This window comes from Echeneis naucrates, chromosome 2, assembly GCF_900963305.1.
Source record: "Echeneis naucrates chromosome 2, fEcheNa1.1, whole genome shotgun sequence".
Taxonomy (NCBI): Eukaryota; Metazoa; Chordata; class Actinopteri; order Carangiformes; family Echeneidae; genus Echeneis; species Echeneis naucrates.
The window spans coordinates 12,990,416-13,017,025 of NC_042512.1; the positions used below are offsets into that span (position 1 = coordinate 12,990,416).

General features: G+C 43.8%; 1 protein-coding gene across 1 annotated transcript in view; it reads right to left on the reverse strand.

Moving 5' to 3' along the window:
* LOC115051213 (receptor tyrosine-protein kinase erbB-4) overlaps positions 1–25,555 on the reverse strand; it is a 94,839-nt gene extending 69,284 nt beyond the window's left edge. The window contains exons 1-2 of the mRNA XM_029514557.1: positions 25,427–25,555; positions 8,619–8,805 (exon numbers count right to left, since the gene is read on the reverse strand). Coding sequence (XP_029370417.1) covers positions 8,619–8,805; positions 25,427–25,483 — 244 coding nt within the window. The 5' untranslated portion in view covers positions 25,484–25,555. The remainder of the gene's footprint in view (positions 1–8,618; positions 8,806–25,426) is intronic.
* Positions 25,556–26,610: the final 1,055 nt, after the last annotated feature.

The window sequence follows — 26,610 nt, forward strand, 5'->3', positions numbered from 1 at the left end:
GACTGCAAACAAGCCGCTGGTAGATAAATGGCTGGAGATCACCAAGATAATAGAGACAGAAAAAAGCAACTAGTTTGCCTCGAGCTACAACAACAACCTCACAAAAAAAAAAAAAAGAGAGATATCAGCAGGAGGGGTTCGCTTGTATGAGTGACCAAAATTAAAGTGGGGAGTGTGTTCTCTCCGAGCAGGGAACATTTTGCTCCCGCAGTTTGCACATTTTTGAAAGAGCTGCATTATTCACACACCTAAAAAGCTGTCAAAGGGGATGTGTTGTGTTTTATAAATGATACAGTCCTCACAAGCAAATCCACAGTGACTCGGGGGCCTCCGACTTGAGGAGAACTTATCTGATCTTCACAGAGAGGCGGAGGTGGGTCTCCAGGGCCCCCCCAACCCCCCCCCAACCCCCACCTTCAGCCACACTTCTCCATTATTAGCTCTGCCAGCCAAAGAGATATTGTGCTCCGTGACAAATGGGAGAGGGATCGCTAGGGCGCAGACAGTGCGGGGGAGGTCCCCTCCATGCACCCCCCACCACCATCACCAGCACTACCACCTTCCATCCCCGCCTCACTCTTCCCACCTCCTCTCCCACGATCCAGTGCTGCTGTCTTGTCCTCCCCGATAACCATAATTGTATTTTGAAGCCCCTGATTAAATTTCGCAGTCTCGAATGATATTGTTTTGCGATGAATCCTTATGAAAAATGTTTCATGTTAGGAGATTATGGAAGCTGTGTAGGCACTGAAAGAAGCTGCTAAAAGGTGGAGGCGAAGATGAGGCATGTCTTTTTTTTTTTTTTATTATTATTTTTTAACTTAAAGCTTCAATGGATGCTAAATGAATCCCTGCCATCGCTCTTCCTCTCTTCCACCTCCCACTCTTCCTCCACCTGTCTGTCTAAACACACGCGGACATAAACACTTCCTTTTCTCCTTTGGAAAGTTTCCTCCCTCGACTCTTTTCCAAAACACACCCACGGGCGTAGCAGTCAAACACTGCCATCAAACTTTCAGACATTTGACTCAGATGTAATGAAGGAAGAAAGAAAAGTAGAGGAAAAAAATGTCTTTGAACTTTTGCCTGTCTCATTATATTGTTTTCATAATGTACATTTTCCATCAGGAGGCAGATTTTCTTTCTTTCTCTCCCCCACCCCTCTTTTTTTTTTTTTTTTTTTTTTTTTTTTAAAGGTGACACGAAATGCAATCAGGGCGAATGAGAAACCAGCAAATTCAATAATGGAGGCAAATGAAAATGGAACTGGAGACTCGGCACTTAAGGCGGGATGGGCTCACGGCCCTAATAAGGCCTATTCTGCCACCGCTTCCCTGCATCTAAATTAACCAGAGGCCCTCCAATCAGCACAGGCAAACAAAAGAGCCAGCCAAAGAGATGAGAGCGCCACTGAATGCTAATCAAGGTAACGAGCAACAGTCATCAACACTGATGTGTCCATACCCATGCACCTTTGCGCGTGCTGCTTGGGAGTATCAATGGAGGAGCGATGGAAATGCAACAGTTGAAAACTTCACAATGCTCTTATTTTGGCAAATTAGGAAAAGCTTTGAAAATCAATTTCAACCACAGGTTGTGTTCTCTTTTTTTTTTTTATGAGCACTTGAAGTTTTCAAGCTGGCGTTTAATGGCTTGCAGTGACCTCAGGTTGAAGTGACTCACTAATCAAATAAATTGCAAGGTATAGTCTGGGAGTGCGAGCAACCCCTCGAATTGCTGTCCCGTGTTGTTTTCCTGCAGCAGCAATGATGGGTAGTTTCACTGCGGAGTTGCCCCAGCAGTCAGTTCACTCCCTGCTCTGCTATTGTGCAGGATATAGTGTTTTGGTACAATTACCCGAGCTAAGAACATGAAACTAAAATTTAGGGGGCTCAATAGATGGACCGTAGGGGAGCCATCAAGACAGTGATACTGCTGAGCAGCTTAGCTCATAACTCCAAATAGGGCTTATTATTAAACGTCCACTCTTGAGTCAGGAAACACACACAAAAAAAAAAGACTTTGTGTAGAGCCTTAATATGTATGCTTGAACACCTGGAGTGCACAAGTAGGCGCACACAATCACACACTGCTCTCCTGACATGTATTTTGAAATTCAAATCAGACTCATTACATATTTTCACGGGGCCGAAATGCTTAAGAAGTGCCGGAAGCAGAGCTAACCCTCAGCATTAAAATTGACACTTACAATGGGCTAAATGGGCAATTTGTCATTTTCTGGCACAGAGCTGCAGCACTCATCCCTCCACTTGGGAAGCTTGGGACACACCGACATGGACATGCGCACACACACAACAGCAAATCAACTATGACCAGTAAATTGCCTCCATCTGGTTCTACATTATATTTAGCGTGAGGTTCTGTGAGTCAGTCCACCACGACTCTACCGTTATTTTGCGCCGCAGACTCCCGTGGCAGATGCTTTGCAGAGATCTCCATCAGCAATGATTGGCCGCGCTCAATACACTAATGGATTCGCAGTATAGAGGGTCAAGTCAACAATCTCAAGTGAGGCTTTGACTGCGGCCCAAAAAATCTCTTTTTTGATGAAGTCAAGGAAGACGGAATGCAAAAAAAATATCTAAATAAATAAATAAAAAAGAAACAAACAAAGCAACAAAAAATGTCGCATGGACGGAAGTCATTGTATTTATTTTTAGCACATATATACAGTACAGGCCAAAAGTTTGGACCAACTTTCTTATTCAATTGAATGAGAAGGTGTAAACCAAGTTTTAGTTTCATAAGTTTTTAATCAAGGTTTTTAAAAGAACTGCCAAATCCAGGGGCCAGCTGGTTTGGCCCTGGATTATAAAATCAGTTCTTTTCTTTTATTTACTCCCCTTAAGGCCCAACAGTTGCTTCCAGTCTGTATTAGTTCAGATCATTTCATCAAAAAAAAAAAAAAAAAAAAAAAAGGGGGAACTAAGGAGTCTGGTCCCAAATAATTTTTATCTCCTATGGGAAAAAAATGTATTCAGAGTGTGGGCTGGGAATGCTGACTCATCCACCTAAAGCTTTCACTCAGGACAGAGGTGGGGAGCGGGGGGGGGGGGGTACATTCATTTTTTATTAACTTTAGGTTAAAGTTAATAACCTAAGTGACCAAAACTCCGTTTTTTTCGACACAGAACATCCGCCATAACATCCGCTTCCTGACCACCTGGCGTGGCCCTCACAAATGCTTTCACCTCACAGTCACAGTCACCTGCAGTCTGCAGTGTGTTGGCGATCACAACAAGCTCTTCTGAGCCGATAAAAGGACAACAAGCACAGCGCTCGAAAATAAAACACGGCTTTCAATTGCATTCAAATTACAGGTGGATCTGTCTGGTTGGTAGATAAATTGTGGTTGCAATAGCAGCTGAGGGCTGGGAGAGGTTAAAGTGGAGGTGCTTTTTTTTTTTTTTACAGTAGGTGGTCGCATCAGCATTTACTGCTCAGTGGGGGTTCTGCTTTGTCAGACGTGTAGGTAAGTCAGAATCATCAGATACTGACTTACAGGTCACAGTGTCGGCCATTGTCGGAGAACTGGAACATCAAAAGGGCAGCATGGCAGGCTGCCGACACATACCGCCCCGGGAGACTATTACTATTCCATTAGAGATGATTTTTCCCTCCCTCCCAGATGTGCCGTAACTCCTAATGGAGACAAACCCAAGTCCCCCCGGGGCGCCTTCTCGAAGGATTTGAAAAAAAAAAAAAGAAGAATGTCGGTGTAGTAACACTGATAAAACTGCACAGGCATGCCTTTACAATGACTTCTGGGGGCAAAAATAAAACTAAACAAAAACGGGAGATTGAAATGAACAGATGAGATGATGTGGCATCCCGTTGTGCGTCTGCATGTCAATGAATGTCACCTTTCCCGCTGCGTTATCTAGTCTGCTCTTCTGAGGGCTCACAGAGCAACAACAGGTGGCGAGAGTTTGTTGTGGTAGATGATTTAATGCCAATTTGGCTTGGCATTAAATTTCTCATACCAGTCACGGCTGTTGCATTACATTACATAACAATGTTTTTGTTTTGTTGTTTTTTTTTTTTTTTTGGGGGGGGGGGGGGTCTTGTTTTCAAAAAGGAATGCCAGTGCTTTTGTGTTTCAACAACTGGTTAGAAAAAATTGGAATGGAAGAGGGGGGTTAAGATGAAAGAAAAGAAAGCAAAACTTTATTTCACACGCCGACTGAAGGGCTCTCTTGCTTTGCAGATCCACGACTGCAGCGTTTTTCTGGGGTAGCAAAGCAGCTTTTGAAGCTGGGAGATATGTTTTAATCATTTGGCGCCTTAATGATGACACTGGATTCATTATTAATGGGCCCTGTTCCTCTACGCTCCCTCTTCTCCATAACAGTCCAGAGTGAGAGTGGGTATTAACACTAGCCGCTTTTGCTCTATTTGATCTTTCTGTAATTACACCACATTTTGCAGATCACACCACAAGCTTTATGTTAAGTAAAGAGGCCTTGGAAGTAGCTTTTTTCTTCTCCCATACAAAGTCCAAACAGAATTATCATGGTTTCTTTTATTTTTCACAGATGAAATATGCAATTCATCTCAAACTTTGGCAGTGAAACGCACATATATATTGTCTAATCGTTGTGTACGGGGGCATCACTCCTCGCGTGCAGTGTCAGGGACGAAACTGAAGTGTAAAGACAAGAGACAAGCGTGGATGCATAAAAAGACAACTGTCTGCATTTGAGCAGCATTGCTGCAGGATTCTCCTTTCAGGTGTGTTCCCCTCTTTCGCTCTTTTCTTTTTTTTTTTTTCGTTTCTCAAATAAGCAGAGGATAAAATATCTTTGATGTGCTGGATCTTTATACTCTCGACTGAGGGGATTTACTGTATAGATCAAATTCAGCCTTTATGACACTTCTGAAAGTAACACTGAAGAAAAAGTTTGAATTTTTTCAGTAGCTGTGGAATATAAAACACTTTTTTCTTTTCTAAACGCGCATGACTCCCATGGAAATGAATATTTACCTGTGAGAACTGGTGAAGCTACATAAAAGTTACTTACTTTGTATCAAAGTAAGTAACTTTTAAATCTCCCGTGTGATGACTTCATGAATTCGCTTAAATGTGAAGAAAAATCTCAATTTGTTTGGCTGATTTCACTGATAAACCAGTAACACGCTTGAAAAATGAAGATCCACAGGGGGTTAATTATAATGAAGTCTATTAATCAATTCATCCCAGCAGTAACTAATGTTGGTAATTTGGCCTGAATGCATTCAATCACTCGCCCAAAAATGCTGCTTTTAGCGAGACAGCCGAGCTAAAATATTAGCTTTCAATTGGAAGGTATTTGGGCCGCTGCCACATTGTGAAGCTGTTGTGTCACCACAGTCCCAGCAAGACTTCAGGCACTAAATAGTAAATAGGTGAAAGGCAGGAAGGTTATAAGGAAAGAGGAAAAAAAAAAAAGGCATGAATGGCAAAAACTGGCAATTTGCTCTCTGCACACAGGCATGAGAATCGTTGGTGCCAGATGGGAAGTTGGAGTAGGAGCTCTCTTTGGGGCACAGTGAGCCATTCGGCTTGCATCCAAATGGGCAATATCGCAACAGTAGGGAGGGGGAAAAAAAAAAAAAACCCTAAACAAAAACAGTTAAGCTTAAAAACAAAAGCTTAAGTTGGGGAAGGAAAAGGAAGCAAACTGGATTTGAAAAAAAGTCTCGTGAATGCAACCTCCTCTACTCTGACAGCCTTTGAGCAGTTAATATTGCCACTGTTGTGCAGCATGGGGTAATTAGCACGGCGGTGTGTAGTGAGGCAGGAAGCTGCGGGAGCATCGCAAGCTAAGGCTGAACAAGTTGGTATCAGAGGAATTTCTTGAACACAGATTACTGTATATCCCCGTTAGCGCATAAAGACCGCACAGCCGTGTGCACACCGACTCCATCGCCAAATTGAATTCCACACTTTCTGTGGCCTCCCACTGTGTGCCGAACCCACAGAGGGATAAAGCAGCAGTAAGGCTGTTGTTTAATGTATTGTGGGGAGAATTTCTGAACAGGCCTTCACTTGGGCACATATATGTACATATATCCTCTCTGAATATGGCTGAAGTGCCAAAAGAAGTCAGCATGAAGACCGCGATATTAATCTGCTGGCCTAATTATGGGCTTAAAAGTGAGAATACAGTATTTCTCTCTTTCTTCTTTCTCAGGGAATTCAGAGGAACAGCACTGATCCATATGCATGGCTGGATCTGGCTTAATTGCAGCTTTGTGGTACTCTAGGATGGGATGATATGGACCAAAGGCTAGTGATGTGAGGCACGACCTGAGCACGTCCTGAAATCAGAGATGTGTGGAGGCCCAGCCTGATGGACAGTTGTGGGTGGGGGGAGGTGGATCTGAGCAGTGACTCAGAGGTAAAATTTTGCCTCTAACAATCAACATAGTCTGCAAAGGTTTCAGTGAAAGAAGAGGAATTTGGAGATGTAGATAGATACATAAATAATGCAAGGTACTGTGTATCTCCCTGTACCCTGAACAGATTCTTTGAATATACCACAGCTACAATATGCTACTCTTTAGTAAACTAAATCTATACTGATCTATAATAATTCAAATAATAATAAATACTTTATAGTATGTTGACTGGATTGGAAAGTAGTAAAGTACACAAAAAAGTAAAAAAACAAACAAACAAACAAAAAACAACCCACATATATGCAATCATTTGATATTGGGCATGTTCTTTGTGCTTGATCCTTTCAATCCATGTTATTTGGAGCATAGGAGCAGAAGTCTTTGTGCTGCTAACAAAAAAAAAAAAAAAAAACAACCTCATATGAATTAGCCCATTGTGAGGAATAAAAGGAAACTGAGTTGCTCATTATGAGTCATTTTTAGAGCATGATTCGGGCCATTGAGAGCTCCCTCTCCACATAGAGTTGGTCAAAATGGAGGGCACCCCTCATCTTCTCCAGCTAAGGGTGTCAGCAGGCTCTTAAAACTCCTTTATTGTCAATGTTAAGACTCTATAAAATGGTGCTTATGGCACTAAATCTGCCATGCGCTGTAATGCAGGCTCCCACCATCAATCACAAAAAAAAAACCCTCCTCTAAAGCCAACGGCTCAGGCCCCCAGGATCAATCTCCAACACCTGAGCTCCTCTGCAGTGAGAAACAAGCAGAGTCGTCTTGGTTTTTTTTGGCATTGCCACATGGACGGTCTGTGGTGGGACTGGGCCCAGGTTTTTTCTTTCATTCTCTGGCACTCTCCCTCCGCAAGACCATGCCATAAAACCAACCTTCAAGATCCTGCATGGAGCCGTTTTTTGTTTCTTACATGCTTAAATTATTAGATTCTTCTAATGAATCACACGTCAGCGTCAGGGCTTTGTTCCGAAGACTGGCAGCGTCCGCACGCTTGTGCTTTTTGTTCTTTGGCCACACTGCAAAGGACATACGTGTTGGACACGTCGATGCGATGCTCGAAAAAGATTTGGTGCTGGAAGAACAGTGCTTCTTTCCTGTTTTTCTGCCACAGAGAAATCGAGTTAATTTCACCTGAATGACTTTGGGGAAAAAAAAAAAAAAAAAAAAAGCAGAAAATGCCATGGAGGCGTGCCATTTTCACTGTCACAGTTCTTGATTTTTAAATTCGAGTGAAATAAAAAGGGACATAAAGCCAATTTCCTTTCCCTGTATGCCATTTTCTTTTTTTCACTTCATACTGAAGTATTTAGCACCCTCAAATGCTGACCTACGCTGTATGTCCTCACACAGGCTTGGACATCTTCATCTTTCTCCTGGAAGAGCAGAATTTCATTCCTGACCTTCATCACATGTGCAGTTCAGCTTCTCTCTGTCAGTTGAGACAGTTAAATAAAATACTGCACACATAATAATAAAAAAAAAAATCTGAAAGAAACAGAGTGACCCATCAGAATGCTTCTGCTCAAATGCTATCTGACAGTTTTCTCTCGGCCATGATGATGGATTGCGTTTCTTTCCCCGAGCGATGGCGAGATAGAAGAAGGCAACATCCGACTTCTGAAGTGCCGGAAAAAGTAAAACCTTTAATTGAGCTTAATGCTGTTGAAAGTGTGATTACTTATATGGTTTATATAGATAAACAGGAACTTTAGACTGAGGACAATGAAGGGAGCACTTTAAGAGCGAATAAAGTAAATCCTCTGACAGCAGTTTGTGTCCTTCTTTTCTTCTGACAGCAGAGTTGCAAGGTTACACCACAAAGGGGTAAAATAAAAATGGCCAAGATGAAATGACACCGAGGCCACGACTCAAAGGAGACAAAAGATACCCTTTACAGATTTAGTCAACATTAGGTTATGGCCTCCAACATGAGGGGGAGAAAAACCAGCTGATCAATAAAATATAACCACTTCTACAAAGAAGACTCAATTAAAGGAGCCTAATTTCAGGTTGCAAACAAAGAAAATAATTGAATTAACCGGGAAATAGGATTGTTTGCAGCCATTTCAGCTGCTATATCGGAGCATATTTGCCAGAGTAGCAGATGCTGCTTAATTAAAAATGCCCTATTTAATCTGTACACGTGGGTGTACGAACAATGTCGAGTCAGAAATGGGGACGTTGTTAAATATCCCAACACTTACCCGTCAGGTTGCGCAGCCCCAGCTGTCTCAGGCCGTAGTGCCCGTCACGCCTGTAATTCAGGAAGATGGCCAGAGCGTAGCGACCCTCGTACAGCTTGGTGCCCCGGATGATGCGTAGGTTCTCCAGCGGTAGGTACTCGAACTGGTTGAGAGCCACCAGTACGTAGCCAGTCACCTCTCTGATCGACTGCATGGGGGGGAAAAAGCAAGAGATTTGTATCGAATATAGATTTTCGTGAGCAACATATACAATTTGCTGGCGTCATGCTGATTCTCATGTGGAGCACATGGGTGAATATATGACACATCACCATGCATTTCGCTTCTAATTCTTATATTTATGCCCCATCTGAATATACTTAAACGCTCATTTTTTGTGCGTGGAGCATGTTATTTGCATTTGGAAATGTCAACCTCCGGAAAAAATTTGGCCATACAGACCAAAATGATTAAAATGTCAACTCAATTGTAGACTGATCACACATCTCCCCTGATTGGAGTCTCTCAGCTGTTATTTATAATCTGTGAAGCCATGACATCGGCAGACATGACATTCAAAGAGCAAAATATCAATCATAAATGTAGAAAAATTTATATATTTCAATCCAAACTGTGTTTTTCTGATTGTATTCGATGCCGTGCTGAAGGGAGCTTATGGGAACTCCCGCTCAGATGTCATTAAATGCCTCGGATGTTAAATTAGGTTAGGTTAGGTTAGGTTAATTAGGTTCTTATGTTAAATTAAACAGAGGCCTTGGCTGCCTGTCTGAGTGGAAAAAAGGCACGAGGACCTCATTGAAGCGCACGGCAGACCTCGGCTATCAGCCTCATCGCACTGACCTTCTCAAGAGTCACTAAAACTCAGAGTGATGACCTCTGAGTTATGCTTTTGATGAGGCAAATTAATTCATCTGCAAAGTTGGGCTGGAGGATGAGGTCACAGCTTGCACCGTGTTGTTATCACTCGTTACTTCTGAATAATTTCAGTTTCATCCTGCAGAAAGTGTGTTTGTCCGCATCTACGGGGTCATTACAAAACGGTTAAAGGTCACAACAACAGATTTATGAGTCTGGCAGCGAATCACACATTCACATGCAACGTCAGCACTGGATACCTGGACTTAGCCTGATGAGTGCACTTGCTTGTGTGTTTTGTTTTGTTTTTTTTAAAACACCATGCAATATTCATCTGAGTCAGAGCACAGGCTTACTCATGCAAACACACACACACACACACAGACGCAGAACTGTAAAAACACACATCCGGCAGCCTTTAAATGCCACACTAACACACTTTACCAACCGCCACTGACAAGCCTAATTAGAGCACTACATTTAAAAGTGGTGGGAAAAACAAATCTGCTGCCACACTGAGTTGTACAATGTCGGAATAATTTGCAGCGATTTGGCAGATACAACTTATTCTTATCCCCGTTTTGTTCTAACCATTTGTGTTTTTTTTTTTTCCCAGTGCAGTCGTGGTACGCACTATGTTAACAGCTGCTTCTTTTCACCAGCAGAAACCCCAAGAGAGCCCAGCACATACAGATAATTATATTCCGACTTTCTGTGGTGGGTGTGTGGGGGGGCATCACGGGATTCAGGCATCCCATGATACCGTGGAAAAAGGCTATGAGGCATCCTGAAACTCCAGAAACATCTTAATGACCACAGACACTTCACTAGTGATTGGGACAATTGGTCGGGAGGGAGGAAACGAATAACGCAAAGAAGCCTGACCGCCCTGACGCCTCCCCTCTCAGCGTCTGCATATGGCCAGAGTAGCAGGTAACTGAGATTAGCCTCTACACACAGCACTCAGGAAACAGTCCACACACACCTGCCAAATTGGCCTATTGTAACACTAACACAATGGGAAGGAAACAGACAGTGGAGGTGCTTATTAGCAAGATTACAATGTGCCAATCACCTGAAGAGAGAAAGAACAACATAATAAAAGAGCAGTAGAATCCGTTTCAGCGGAGGCTTTGATTAGCATACTTATTGCAAAAAGGATTTCTATTGTGAAGTGCTTCACTGCCTTTCAAAATCCCCCTCATTGAAATAAATTTCTGTCAACTGTCATGTGAACTTCTTTTTTATTTATTTTTTTTATTATTATTTAAAGTTTGTTCAAGTGGAGCAAGTTGTAACTTTATGCAACCCTGTAGAACCTATGACTCAGCCTTGAAAAAAAAAAAAACAAAAAACAAACAAAAAAAAAAAAACGAAATAAATGAAAGTGTAAAAAGAGGCTTTTCGACTACAGGGGGCTTGTTGTAGTCACGGAGTTTCATCATCCTTGACCTTACCGCAACCTCGTGCTTGCTGCTGGAAGGCCAAGGGGCGCCTCATGAGCTCCCCTCGCTATCATTAAATCTGCCGTAATGCCCAGGTGCCTGCCAGCGGCGCTATGACTTGGGAAGTGGGGGGGGGGGGGCACTCTGACACCCGACCCAGCTGCGGGCACGCACTCAGCTGCTGGCAGGCTTCACAGTGCCTCCACTGTGCCCCTTCTCCCTGCCAGCCTCCGGGACCCGCTGGCGAAACCAAAGAAAAACTGTTTCCCTGTTGCTAAGCAACCGAAGCAAAGCCTTCCAGCAGGCGTGCGCGCGCGCGAGAGAAAGCAACGATGGGGAGAGCACGGAGAAGAGACAAAAAAAAAAACTGACAAAGAAAGGATTTTTTATTTTTTTTTTTTTTGCTAATGTTATTAATTGAATGAAAGGATTACTCTGCCCTTTTCTCAGTCATTTCCCCTCGCTTTGACACTATTCCACCCTCCCACACCACTCCCCGCTGTAAGCTGTAAATCAATATTTATTTGCATTCCTTCATGTTTCGGGGGGGGGGGGGGGAGCAGGGAGACGAGGGGGGAAGGGAGGTCCGGAGGGAAGTAAACACAAGCACCTGCATTTCCCCCTCCCGCTGCATCAACTGCACTCTGTTTTTGGAAACAAACAGGAGAAGCCGAGGGCTGCAACTCGGAGGAGCTGCCCAGCGCTGCCTTGTGGCCGTTGTGCTCGGGCTTCACAAAGTGAAGGCGAGTGGGAGGGCTAATTTGTACTGAGGAAGTCCATCCTCGCCCTCAATCCATCCTTGGAGACAGTAACTCGGAGAAAAGATGTTTCAGATCACAGAAAAAAAGAGCAGAAAATCTTCCCTGTTTTTTCATTTCGCAACTACTTGGGCTGAATCTTTTGATTCCATCTGTTGGGAGTCTAAACACACACACACATATATACACACACACACACAGACACACACACACACACACATAAGAACAGAAAGAAAAACTGGGAGGCACAGACTAAGTCCACACAGGTCAACTACCCATCATACATTGCAAGCGTAATGTTTTCTCGAGCACTTTTCTCCATCAATTGCGAGCAATTAGTGGCCATAGTGTGGAACGCTCAGTCAAACACGATCCCGTGCAGTCCCGACAGGCTTGTTTTCTCTCTTCTTTCAGTTTACCTCCCGGCGAAAGGTGAAGTTCACAGATTGGTAAATTGCTCTTTGTGTCTCCAGGTTACATTGTAATGAGGACAACACGGGGGAGCCAAAAAGTTTTTCAATTTCTCCACACACCATCGTCACGATAGCAGGCGCGCATGCTGTCTTGTAAACAGACGGCACCTGTAACCCCTCCAGATACGTGGGAACGCTTTCAGGTTTGATTTGAGGGCGCCATCTCCATTCAAGCTGGTAGTGAAATTGTACATTTTATCAGTCAATGGAGCGCACCAGCAACTGTTGTGTCATAACTGAGCAACAGTTGGTAAAAAGAAAGTAGACGCAGAAGTGGAATAGCAGAATTACAGAATAAAGAGAGTATGAGCTCACCAGAATTCAGGAACCTCCAGTTTTAACTCAAACATGACTCAGCAGACACTAAGGAACGCTTATCTACCAAACCGCATGATGCTTTTGCCCTAACAGCCTGTATGCCTACAGTAATTTTTCATTCCGCTCACTTTGTGGATACTGGGGAAACCTTGCCAAGACCAGCCAATACATTTGCATACAAATTTCTTCAGTTTTTCGTTTTTTGGGCTTCACCCAGATTTAGAGAATCACATAGTATTCAAGAGTTTTGAAGAATATAAGGGGCTCGATCAGCCATATGTGCAGTACAGGTACAATTAAAAGGATCAAGGTCAACATACCAAAGAGAACTTAAAGTGAGTAAAAAGGAGAGTCACTAACGACAAATGTAGTCTTAAATATAACAAAAGTAAAAGTACTCGAACAAAAATAGCCCAACTAACTGATATTCCGATGTGAAAGCTGATGCATCAGTGTGTGCAAGTAGGATTTTGTTGGAAACTTTTTATACTGTAGTTGCATAGAGAGAGAGATCTGGACCTGTCAAAGGATCACATGATGGATCTGAGGCGTCCTGAGATGATAAATAAGAAGCTATCTTTCCTTTCCTCTCAGTTACTGCAGCTGCAGTATGTCTCCAGGTTACTGCCTATAGACTTATTTTCATTCAGATCTCACTTCCAACTAAGTTTATTTCCATCACGGGGTTAACCCTCTTTTATTTATCTTTAAAAATGTAATCTACCCGGGTCACTCCCTCTTGCGGCACGGTTTTCATCAGGCTAAGCGGATTTGGATAGAACTCCTAAGCAACATCAGTGGGCCAAAGCAGCTGGATCTTCCGAAAACCACAACTTTGTTATCTGAAAATAATGAGATATTTAAGCCCCATTCGTAAGAAAACACGGTTTGATACCTTGAGATAACAGCATAATTCAACCGTTATCCAAAGAAAGCAAACACCGGCGCCGCTAAAATCTGAATTTTCTCTGCGGAGATAAAGAGACAGACACGGTCACGTGAGAGTGGTCGGATATGTCGAGATAATGAGACAATTAAGTTGTAATCTCCACACAACGGGCCTAAAAATAGTAGCTGCAGAAGAAGGAGATGTAGAAAGTGAAAGTGTTAGAAGGGGCGGTGAACCACTGTGCAGGTTGCTCTCTTTGTACAATGATACAGGGAAGGAAGCACAGCACATAGGAGATATATTTTAAAGCATAATTAATAGTGCACCTGTTCTTGTCATCTGGATGAGTGGGAGTGTAAATGAGGTGGATGCCAAGGGAGGGAATGATAGGTGGAAGAAGGATGGAAGGAAGGAGGAAGCACAGGAGGAGGGGAGGGATATATGTATAGTGGGGAGCGGGGGGCACCGAAGTGTAAAAGGAGAGGAAGAAGAAGAAGAAAGGCATCCTCATGCGGGGGGGAGAAAAAAAAATGTAATGACACCATTATAAAATACAAGGGACGGGACACATATTATGGTGATTATGGCTCATTTCCATACATATAGAGCACTTTGCCAGCGAGTCAAGGAGAGTGCAGTGAGGCATGTCAGTGGCAAGACTGCCGGCTCTCAACAGTTTGATCCTGAGCGGAGCGTCGTCGCAATCCGACTCCTCAGCGCGGCGGCAAAGTCAATGGGCGGGCGGGGACCTGTTTACCAATTCGCTTCAATGAGCTCAGTAAGACAAGTGCGTACTCCTTCACCTCCTGCTACTGCTTGGCTGCTAAGTATGCCAAGAGCACTTGGGTGTGACATTCAAGATTTTTGAGAAATCCTGTATAAAGGGGGGGAAAAAAAAAAAAAAAAATCAAGGCCATTGAAAAGATGGCCATTGACTTGATGGAGAAAAAAAAAGAAAAAGAAAATCCACCAGAATGAAATGTCACTGTGAAAATGACTGAGTAATTCAGCGAGGTATTTGGGATATTTTCTTTTTAAAGGACTTGTGAGGGACATCTTGGGTTTGTTGATTGTACCCTGAGGTGCACCTTTGAGATGAATCAACAGGCTGAAAGGGGTGCAGGTGGGGGGGAGGCAGGTGGGGTTCTTGGTTACTTCAAATAGAAAACACATCAAACGGGGGGGTTGAGCGGTTCCAACCCACACGCTGCTTTTCAAGTCGGTGGCACAGAGCCGGCCTGAAATCCAACCCTCCTCTTTTAAGGTGTTTTAACTTCTCCACCAACACAATTAGAGGAGAAAAAAGGGAAAAGTCGATCTCTTGCTCGGCTCAATCAAAAAACTTCAATTGGAGGGGCAGAAGACGCATCCATCCTCACGCTGGCTCCTTAATGAAGCTATAGGCCCACAGTAATCGTGATCAAACACAGGGACCTCAGACATAGCCGTAGTAAGAGAAAAGGTTAATAATACAAGGTGTTCCTTTCACACAAGGTCATAACCTTGGGCAGTCGTCTTCAAGTAGTCCACTCCTGATATCCTTAATTCAGACAATGAGTGAGCAAAAGTGGTGCGAGAGGTAGGAAATTCTCCAAATAAGCAATTTCCTTAAGTGATTAAAAATGTAGACTTAAAATTAGGGAGTCATTAATCCAATGAAGGTGATGCCATTGTGGTTTTTTTTTTGTTTGTTTGTTTGTCTGTCTTTACCACACCACTTGATAAACTGGAAGGCAGGTTGTGTTGACAATGACTTTGGGATGACGGTACTGTGTGTGTTGTTGTTGTTGTTGATGATATCCAGGGGTGTGCCTCCAGCAGCTGTGCTACTGGCTTTCGCTGCTGATATTTATTGTCTCAGACAGCTCGACAATCTCGTATAAGCCTTTTTCATGAATGGCGTCCGTGAGGCGTTGGCGTTGTCAGGACGCATTTACAGAGAAAACCTGGTCTCGGAAATGAAAACCACCAAAGGGGGGAGAGGGGGGGGTTCAGCACATTGGCAGGCAAAAACTCAGAGAGTGGCAGTGCAGTACAGTATCTGATCCTTGAGCCAGAGTGAAAACACTAATACATAACTCATGAGGTGAAGCTGTTGCCATGAACCCAACAACAGTCGCGCTGTATCCCATTATGCCGTACCCTTTGGGGACCCTACATAATGTAGTTATGTGACAAAGCCAGTGCACGTCAGCCACAGGCCGACTTCTGTTTGCTTGACAGCGGCAACGGAGGGGAGAAAGCGAGAAGCGCGTTTCCTCCTCCAGCATCTCGCTCCCGCATCTCATAGTTAAATCCCTCATTATTCATGGTCGTCCCGGCTTCGGGAGCGGCGGAAATCTGTCGAGCGAAGGGCTGGACAGGGGCGAGGAGAGGGAGGGAGCTTTGGCGGCCTAATGTCAGTTTACTCCTGAGGGGAAGACAAGGTGCTCAGCAGCCTTTCCAAGTGATTGATGATTGGGGCTCATGTGGCAGTAAGGATGCGCCCACAGGCGGACAATGTGACACTTTGCTTAGATTATGAACTTGTGTCAATGGAAGAGAAGACAGAAACACACGAGTCTCTTAAAAACAGAAGCGGGAAGCCACAGCTATAGCCATTTTGGGTTTACTTTTGTAGCTTTTACGCTGCAAAGTCGCAAATAAACAAATAAATAAGTAAAAAAACTGAAACTAAAAAGGGGCCACTTCGGGACGTTTGCTGCCTTTCTCCTCAACCAATCCACCGTTCCAATTAAGAACACCGACATGCTGCTCTTCTGTCATTTTGAAACCAATATCATTCATGTTGCTGCAGGTTATCAACAGCTTCAGGCTCCCTTTCTTCAGCGCCCCAGACTTCCTCACGTATCACGAAAAATCTCTACATCCAGGGTTGTGTCGCAGAGTGCAAAGGTGCATCTAACGCCATTGAAATACAACTTGCGAAACAATGAATCACAACGGACTGACAGGTTTCAATTAGAACATTAAAGGTCTTTAAGATTCAGCTCCTTCTCTCCGCTATTGTCCTTGAAAGTCTAGAATTTGTAAACTAGAAATGTGTTCAAACCGGGTAAGCAGGCAGCTGTGGGACTGATTACAACCATGTCAGATTCTATCTGTCTTGTCTCTTTATATACTCGGGGTATAAGTGTGCGTTCGTCCGTGTGCGCTTCTGTGTGTGTATGTATGTGTGATAGGGTATTTGTGAGCAATGTTGCCTCAGTGGGAAATGATGGCAGTGACATTGTGAAGCGTGCCACGTTTCAGCGCTCAAGTACTTCATTACTCTGGAATCAAACTGCCCTAATCGTAGATGGATGTCCTGATTTGCAAGAACACAATGTGCATGTGGGCGCGCACGTGTGTGTGTGTGTGTGTGTGTGTGCGTGCATTGTTTGTGCTACAGGTACATCTGCCAACAGGTGTGTGTGTGTTTTGTTTTTTTTTTACAATTTGTGCGCTGGCAGGATATTTCAATTTGACTAGAAAATGGAATGTGAGATTACGGTGAAGATGACTGATGTCAGTTACAACATGAGAATGCTCAGTTACATATATCACAACAGCCTTTCTACCCCGGCCGAGCGAAAACTAACTCCACCTTCAGAAAAGTCCAAACACTGAACACTTAAGTTCCTGCTTCCCAGCGTGTTCTCATGTAATTTATCTTCATCCCTTCTCTGGTGGTGATAATGCCATGATCAGCTTTTGTGTTACACTTGACAGCCTGCAACGCTTCTGCGAAAAGTCTGCCCAAACTTTTAAGGCGTGTTTTTCCTTGTTTTGCTGCCCGCTCCAGCAGAGACGCAGGTCAGAGGTCACCTCTGTGTGCGCAGACGGCTGAACTCATCACTGCTCGGTTGTTCTGTCCTCCTGCTTCTGTACAGCGTTGCACCATCAGACTACAAACAGCACCCCTGCTCTGACACACTGTGTACAATGTGTGCTTGTTATGCTCGACATTTATTTACTAGGCACATCCACATGAATGAAGACCATATTCATTTATTATTCAGTTTTTGTTTTTTTTAAAAACTACATTTCAACTTCCGGGGCAAACTCTGGAACACCCACGGGGCAAAAGGGCTAAACTAAAATTACATAAATTAATTCCTGAGCAGTATTTCAGCCGGGATATAGGAGAAGATGCTTCTCTCAGGCTTTCTATCTTCATGCATATTTCAAGAGTATGTACTATGGATGGGATAATAATAAACAAGATGTCTTTGACAGCAGCTCTAATAGAATTAAAGTCAATTTCAGGGACAGTGGAACGACAGCAGAAAGCAACAACAATGTGATGGAGTAAACAAAGAAATTCACACTCCAACCAACTCAGCTGATGTTTTGCTCCAAGACTCGCTGTGGGTGGTGATGGAAGCTGATTTTCTGATGCAAGTTTTTTTTTTTTTTTTGTTTGTTTGTTTGTTTTTGTTTCACGCTTGCTCCACCTCATCTTTTTAACCCTCAAAATTGTCGAGCTGAAAATAAAGATTGACAACTACCGAACTACTGAAACCAAACATTGACTGGAAGGCATTTACTGCAGGAACCTCTTAAATGAAACACAAATTTAGGAACTCATTTGTTATTTACTGCCCAAAAGTGACATGTAAAAGCTGCAATAACGACAGTGCTCAGTTTACACAACCGCCCCAAAATTGTGATTTCAACTCCAACCACAAAAATCAGCACTATGGCAGTTTTAACCGATGGGGCAGTTTTAACAACATACGGGCTGGGAGTGAAGGGCCCCAAAACCAACAAGAAACAGACTCACACAAACTCAAAACTCACATAACAACAGCACTAGCCTCATAATATATACATATCATACATAGACAGACTCGCAAGCTTGTCGCTCACACTCGCACATACACAGTGTAAATGTCAGCGAGGAACGCAATCTGTTCCCTCCACTCAGCGTGGCAGGGGCACCATGATGCAGGGCCCACTTTCCCAAAGCCAGCTGCCAGAGGAAGATATTGAACAGGCAGCGGGAGGAAACAATTTCCATGCATGCGCACAAATTAATGTGTGGTGAAGATGGACTTTTAATATCTGAGAAAGTAGGGGGCTCTAAATGGCAGGATAGGTGTCAGGTTAAAGTTCACAAAGTTCCTGATGTGCTGAAAGCACAGCTAGTTTTAAAGCATTTCTCTGTGGACCGCACGTTGATACTTTCGCTGGAATAATAGCAGACCTTGAAGACGTGATCATCTCACAATGTATAGTATGGGAACTTTTAATGTCGATAATGCCACAATAAGAGAGAGGTTGTTTATTTCTCTTCTTCTTTTTTGCAAAAAGAGCATCCACATCTAATGAAAAAAAGAAGCTTATGGAGATGATGCTTAGTGAAACCTGAACTTCCACAATTGCGCGCTTAACAGCACTCAGTGAAGGAAGGCTTTCAGCTGCGTGGGAGTAGATAACCTCCATGAAGAAATAAAAATCTCGTGTACTCAACCTCTCAGCATTTAGTGTGATATAAAAGAAAGGAAAAGGAACTCTAAAAATATTCTTCGATGCATCTTTTCAATTGAACTGAATTATCTATCTATTATCAACTGAATTATTTCACAATTATTTACAGCAGTTCAAGATGCAAGAGGAGAGAAATGCCACACTTAGTCAGAGCCAGTGGGGAAAGGAGCTGGAATGGTTGTGGATTAAAGAGAGCCATCGCGAGAACTTTCCCTATTCCTCTCGGCCCCATGCATCTACCCCATAATTTGTGATAATGAAGGCAACCCAGCAGTGCCACTCTGCTCAGGATGATTCAGAATTGATTTAGTGCATTAATTATGCCCCTGTTACGCTGGTGTCAGGGACAATATTTTACAATTTGATAAGCAAAAGACGCACCATGGGATCGTTTTGATGAATTGCGAGGGTTCAGTCGTGGTGTGCTTTTATGGTCGTACCTTTTAATTTAATCACTTCACCCCCCCACTCCCTGCCCTACGCACAGTGGAGGCAGCAAGACTTTAATTTCACCTCCGAGACCTCTGCTCTGCACCGTGTCTGCTTTGATCAGGCCGACAAAATCATGGCGCGCAGGAGGCCACGCACACAGCCAAGCGCTGAGGCAGGGATGGATTGGTGGGCCGGACAATGGGCCTGGCAGGTAGTGTGCATGTTAACATAATATCCACCGTATGAGTGTGTGTGTGTTGGGTCTGGCACTTCCCTCTGCAATGAAACAACAGCTCTCAACAGCAGTGCTGCAGGCTAGACAGCCATTAATGCACAGTAATGAGCATGAGCAGAGTCTCACTTGCACCCCCCACTAAGCCCCCCTTTGGGCACAAGACACCCCAACATCCAATACGAGGTGCTGCAGCTCCCACAGGAGTTGGCTCCAACTGTGACCAAAACCTTCCTCTGGGCTGTTTATTTGTTTACAGTTAAAAAAAAAAAAAAAAGGTGACAGCGCTGTGAATAACATGCATGTCATATTATGTTGTGTGATTCAACCTCACGCTCATAAAGTGTAACAAGGAATTAAAATGTTTCTCCCACGACTGCGTCACGAAACATCAGTAAATTGTTTTGTTGTAAAAAAAAAAAAAAAAAAAAATTAAATATTTTAAAAAGCTGATCTGTCCATGTGCACTGTGGCTCTACACAGCACAGATGCAGAGAAGAAAACCAGTTTTCTCATATGAATTTAGAAAGTGTGAACAAATTTTTTGCCAAAACTTCAGCCCATAATATTAGATAAACAAAAATATGTTCCTCAAACAGTCATTTCATCTTTATAAGTTGCTATTTTTGATATCTGAGTAGCACCTCATTGATTCAATCATTAACAACAAATATAGCGGCATTTCCTTTGTCTTTGCTTCCCCCTTTTCCAGCCACTCAAGAAATTTTGTAAACATAAAAACTGGAGGAATATCTTTTCTAGTAGCTCCTGGACATCTGCAGAAAGCAGCTCTTCTCTGGTATGAGAGAGTAAAAAAAAAAAAAATAAATAAAAAAACATTTAAGAAACAATGAGTAAAATGTTATATTTTTCTCTTCTCATGCTTGGACGTCTCCATTAACCCCACAGTTAATGAAGTATTTGATGCATCAGGATAGTGGCACCGTGATCTGGCAGGGTGCTGGTTGGCGCGAGCAGGGTGCTAATTTTCTCAGCGTTAAGAGCTGTAATTATGCAGACACTGCTGGGCGCCCGCGAGGCGCTAACAGCCTCCCGTTCCAGGCGACAGTCCCAAACTTTCCTGAGCTCCTCAGCTGTTTCAGAGGCCAATAGAACCGTGCAATCCACCTGGGTTGGCACGCCCCCCCCCCCACCCTTTGAAGCGTCGCTTTTGATTGCGGTGTCGTGATCAAGAGGCATTGTGCATTGTGGAGCACAATAATGTAATACTGGGCTTAAGAGCGCGAGGGAGAGGGACACTTGATCTCCTCACTGGCTACAGTTTCACTCATCTAAAGCTTCAAAGTTTGATTCAAGCGCTCATAAACTGGGTTGAATATGGCAGATCTGGCATTTCAAGTCATCCCAAACACTGTGGAAAGGAGCTGAGGTCAGAAAACAACACGGAGGACGGACGTTGATTTGGATCTGGAATCCATTCGAATCTAAATTTGATCTATGAAGGGCTAAGCCCGAACCAATGCTACATCTCACAAACACACACACGAGGCTGTCTCGTGCATCATGGTTAAGCGGATGAGAGGCACACATCACTGAAGGACGGATATGTGAATTACTGCCTCACACTAAATTAATAGCAAAGGATCACATGCTCAGACAAGAGAAGAGTGATCAGATGAGTGTTGAATAATGACACGCAGAAGCAATAATCTCTCAAGCAGGAGGTTACATTGAGGACATGCTGGAGTTGGGGGGGGGGGGGGGGTTGTTGACAAAGTAACAACACCGAAGAACCAGCACAAAAGTCGTCATGATGTATGATGCGAGAGGAAGATCCCCCCCGCAACTGAACTTGCAACTTCATTTGGACACAGTTTTCCACTAATATAGTCGAGTGAATGAACAGAGAAGCAGCAGAGAACTCCACAGTACATTCCCAAGCATGTAGCGTCACTTTTGAGAACGGCTAAGCTGCAGAATCACTGAAGCGCTCTCACTTTTTGCAGCTGAAATACAGCCCAAGGAAAATGGGAAGCCTTTGGTATGAGGAGTCACTCCTCTCCTTTTTTTTTTATTTATTTTTTTTTTTTAATTCTTCTCTGCTCTGTTGCTTGGCTGGTCCTTGCAGAATACTCACAGAGCCACCCTCTTTTTTTCCCCTCTCTCTCTCTTTCAATAGGAGAGTTTGGACATGAGAAGTGGTAAAAAAAAATAAAAATCCTATCTCACTTTGCTCTCTGTCTCCACCGGCTGGTGTTTGCCAGAGATAAGCTTAGTAAAGAGTGTCTCTGTCTGCATGTCGACACAAAGTATACACCTCAGCGGCCGTGTCATTCATCTCTCTTTATTGCTGAAGCGCCTCGGTCTGTGTGCATGTGTGTGCGTGTTTGTGCCCTGAATGTCAGAGAGATTCAAACCTTTATGGAAAACTTTGAAACTTTACTGTACATCTCTTCCTGGCTTTATGTACAGAGACCCCCCCCCCCGCCCCGTCACCTGTTTCGCACCCAGAGTGATCCAGCTTTCATGAGGAGTGCTTCTGCCTAGGTGACATCATTAGCTGGTTGCGGGGCCACCCCGGGCCACTTGGCACCGAGTCCTGCTTGGCTTCTGAGGAAATGGGTCATTTCAAGAGGCGCTTCTCACCCTTTAACTGCTACAACTCAAATCTCTGAGCATCTTAAATCAGGTGATCCCGAGGAATTTAGAATGGAACTATGATAAAAATCCTGCTCTTTTATTCAAGTTTAAAACCGGAGAGCTGCGGCAATATCAGCAGGGGAATTACTTTGATAGCTGATTAATCTCTGTTGGGAAATTTTCCTCCTCTCTCTCTCTTGCCAGTTGGAAAAAACTATTCAGGGATGGACACGTCATTATGGCATATAATAGAATAATTACTTATTATCATTTATTACAGCTATAAAATGGACAAAATTTCTTATTAAAGATAATTTGCCAAAAAGGGATTGATGTATTGATTATCAAATCACCAAAGGAGGATTTTAATAAAAACACTTTACCATAAGATGAGGTCTGAGCAAATCGAACAGATTTTAAGATTTTAAGTGTTATGCCGACAATTTAAACGGGGAAACCTTCCTGTTGTAACTGCTTCAAACATTTTTTTGGCTGAAATGAAAATCTCGTTGTGTTTTGATGGAGAAAGCTCCCGCCAGCGGGTAAAAAGAAACCCAGAGCCTCAGCGTAAAAACAAAACAAAACAAAACAAAACAAAAAAAAAACTGATTTATTCACATTTCTGGGTGTCCTGGACTCACCGGGCATCGACTGGAGGGAGGGAGGGAATTACGGTCAGTCAGAGATGTGCTTTGCAGGAAGGCTGGACCTGAGGAGGCTGGAGAGCCGTCTCATCCATCTAGTTGTCAGAATCTCACCAGGTAAAAATCACCAACTCTTGTTGTCTGTCCCTGCCCTCCCTCCCTCTTTCTCCATCTCTCCCTCATACTGGCCTCTATACTGTCTGCACACATATACAGAGATGTATGCAGGCGCAAACACACACCCCCGCGGCACAGTAGCTGAACATTGTAATTTTAGCGCAGCAGCTGTTTTTGCCTACCATAAAAGTGACACCCCTCTAGCTCTTCTCTCACATCCCCCTCCTCCCTTCCCTCCATCTTGACTCCTTCCCTGCAAAAACACAGCGTCCTTCCATTTGTCCGAACATACTGTGCATACTGCCCAGGCTGCTGCTTTAAAGGGAACATACAGTCCAACTGCGTCAGCTCATCTGCTCCGAATACATTGTGTATCTGCCCGAGTGTAACGTGCGTCCACGTGGATGGTGAACTCGGCTTGAACCGGCCTGCGTCTGTTGCAAGTCGGCTGCGATGAAGTTAAAATGAATTTGAGACACCACCAGAATTTAGCAAGTTTGACACATGCGGGCATCCATTCGGGCCCCTTTCTTGTGACCAATAGGGTGGTGGCAACAGAGTTCCCATGGCAACCAGATGACTCCAAACTCCTGACCCCCCCCACCCCCGCCGCATCCACTTAACAATTCCCCAGATGCCTAATTGTTTCTGTAATGATGCTGGGTCTAATGGGACTGTTTATGGTGTTCATTTGATAGCGCAGGCCCAGTAATTAGACTACACCTCACTTCATTTAACAGCGGGGTGTGTAGTGGTGGTGGTGGGGGGGCAGTGGCACATACAGTGTGTTCACATCAAACAGCAAAAGGAAATTTAAAAAAAGGCAGAGGACACACACACGCACACACACGCAGAGAGAGACGGAAGAGACAGCTGCATTCTAGGCGAAAGGCGACTGACTTCACTTTCCGAGCGCTCCTCATTTTCCCGCAGTGTCTCTCAGACGTTTCGTCCATAGCAATGCTTGTCAGCGCCTCTTTCCATTACCTCCCTCCATTGTTCCCCCCATATAGTGCTGCCTCTCGCTTGGCAAAGGCCTTCGATCAATACCAATGAGTCCCTTCCAAGTAACAAAGATGCTGAACTCGCGCTGGTTGCTTAATCGTAACACCGTCCTGATAAGAGACTTAGCGAAATGCCTCAAGTGTAAACATACAAGGGGCTCCCTCTGTCTTATAAGCACAAAAAAGTCTTTGTCATAAAAAGTGAATAGGTTATAAGACAGATTTGCAAAGAGTCTCTTGACTAATTATTTAGCTGGATGTAGGTGAATGATGTGGCGATAAGGGGGGGGGCGGGGGGGTTCTCTGTTATTGAGCTTGCACTCATTAATATAAATGGAGAGGAAACAACAACAAGAATATCTGTCAGCATACGACAGGACTGTTGTGCTGGTGCATTTGTTTCAGTTAGTAAAGTGTACAAAACAATCTGGCATATCAGCAGAGGTATTTGCACCCTTATTTATTTTTGCTGTCTCGGTGAAAAGTGGAAAGTTATAAATCAATCACAAACAGATTAATCCAAACAATTCCAAATCTATCTAAATTGAGCTCTTCGTGCCTCATAAAAGAGCTAATTTCTATTCGAGCAACAGCGGGATCCTGCACGGAGCTCTGAAAATTGCAAAGTCAGTTGGATTCAGAAAGTATTTACACACGGTGGCAATTTTGAGTTCTGCCTCTGAATGCAGGGTGAAGAAATCTGAACTGCGCTCCACCAACTGTGCTGCAGAAATCCCTATTAACGTTCATCGGAAACTTCGCAAATCTGTTTCATCCTTGCCGCTGAATCTGGTTCTCTCTGTCCAAATCCGGGTCCTTTCACTTGGACTCACTCGCCCTTTGTATGTTTACTATACACTGGACTATATTTACTGTCAGCTAAGTCAGTGTGAAACTTTAGTCCAAGCCTCCTGCAAACAAATCCTACAAAACAATGTGTTGCATTTTCAAGATGTGAAAATTATAGTTGTGCAACAACACACTTAAAATGGACTTTGGACGATGCTTCAATTTACAGATGGTAGAGGTAAAATTTTGATGCTGCAGCACACATGAGGCCTCACTTAGGAGGAGTTGGAACCAACAACGCACCCATATAGTGTCTCTATGGGAGGTTTATTCTGAAGTTGTCTTTGTGTCGCTCTCTGCTGAAGCTCTCCAGTTCGCATCTTGAGCTGTGTCTGTTATCACCCCTTAATAAGACGAGCAGCCCTATATTTAGTATTTCGTTATTAGTGACCAAAATGGCTCTGAAGTGCATCAGTCCTGCTCACCGAAGCTGGAGTGAAATGGAGATTTTACAGTGTAGAAGACGGAGAATGAGTCATGAACAGCCACAGCCTTCGTCTCGATTGATTCTAATGCAACATCACAATCCTGCTTTGTTTTTTTCCCCAGAACTGTCTGTAACAGAAACATTTAAGGTCTGTCTGTCTGTCTCAGTGTGCCTGAAGGCCACTCTTCAAGTGTGTTTTCAACCCCAAAAAAATAAAATAAAATAAAAAAAATAAAAAAACACAACCCGCTGCCGCAAACAAGCCAAAAGGCAGCTCCACTTCATTTCATACCTTGAGAAAGTTGAGGTTGCGGTTTCGATCGATGCTGGTTATCTCCAAGTTGCCCATGACGACTTCACAGTTCTCGTAGAGCTTCTTCAGGGTGCGGTACTGCTGGTCCAGGTCAGACAGGGTGCTCAACTTGTTCTCTGTGCCGGGGCAAACTGGAGGCAGAGACGAGAGAGTCAGGCCGTAAAAACTATGAAGTCACGTTGGAAAATACACTCAGGGAAAATGCAACAAAAGGGGATTAAAACACAAGAGAAGTGCTTCGGTAAAATGCACACACAAAAAAAGGACTTTTTCAGTCACTTGTGGCCACAGTAGTCATTCCATTTAAATGCAAACAAGCAAGGTGTTTAGATTGCACTTAGAGGCAACCATATTGTAGCTACTCGAGACTTACAGGTCAGTCAACCAGCTAAAACCATTTAATCGAAGGAGGTTGAAAGCTGTTTTTGCCCGGAAAAACACTTCTACGATATGATACAGATTTCTCTGGGTATCGGACAAGAAGGGAAGGGAACTAAACTGCGGATCTGCAAATGGATGGTTCACTGTCTGCTGGAGAAGAAGAAGAAGAGAGAGCGGACAAAGAAGATGAAGGAGCTGTTAGGATTTGAGATCTTTGGACTGGAACTATGCTGTACGTTTGAAGGACAAAGAGAAACGTGGCTGTGAGTAAAAAAAAAAAAAAGAGAGGGAGAAAGGAAAGAATGGGCCGGGACAATACGTAAATTGCTGGAAAGAGTCCAGGGTGAGGCAGAGGAGACCCTCAACAATGAGGAAGCTGCAAGAGTCAAGCCTCGGGCGGGGATGAGTGGGGTGAGAGGGGCGGATATCATTTCTCTGAGGCAGTGACATACAGTCTGGGTCTGGCACCGGCACACTGTTTAATCACAGATATTCAAATTGCATTGGTTGACCTTTACAGAGGGTTTCAGTTGGAGACTTTACGCTGCTGACGAGATTACGAGACTTTGAAGATATTATAGCCAGAGGAAGCAGCTCAATTGGCGTGAGGGCATATTAGATTGGGAAGGGTTTTCCCATTGGTCTTTTCGCCACACAGGCGCTGCCTCACCTCTTTAACACCTTCCAACGTTTTTATATCAATCCATGCTAAAGCCAGAAAGGTTCACAGAAGGCGCTGATAACACATGGGCCTGGGGACTCTATCGTCTCAGTAGAATGAA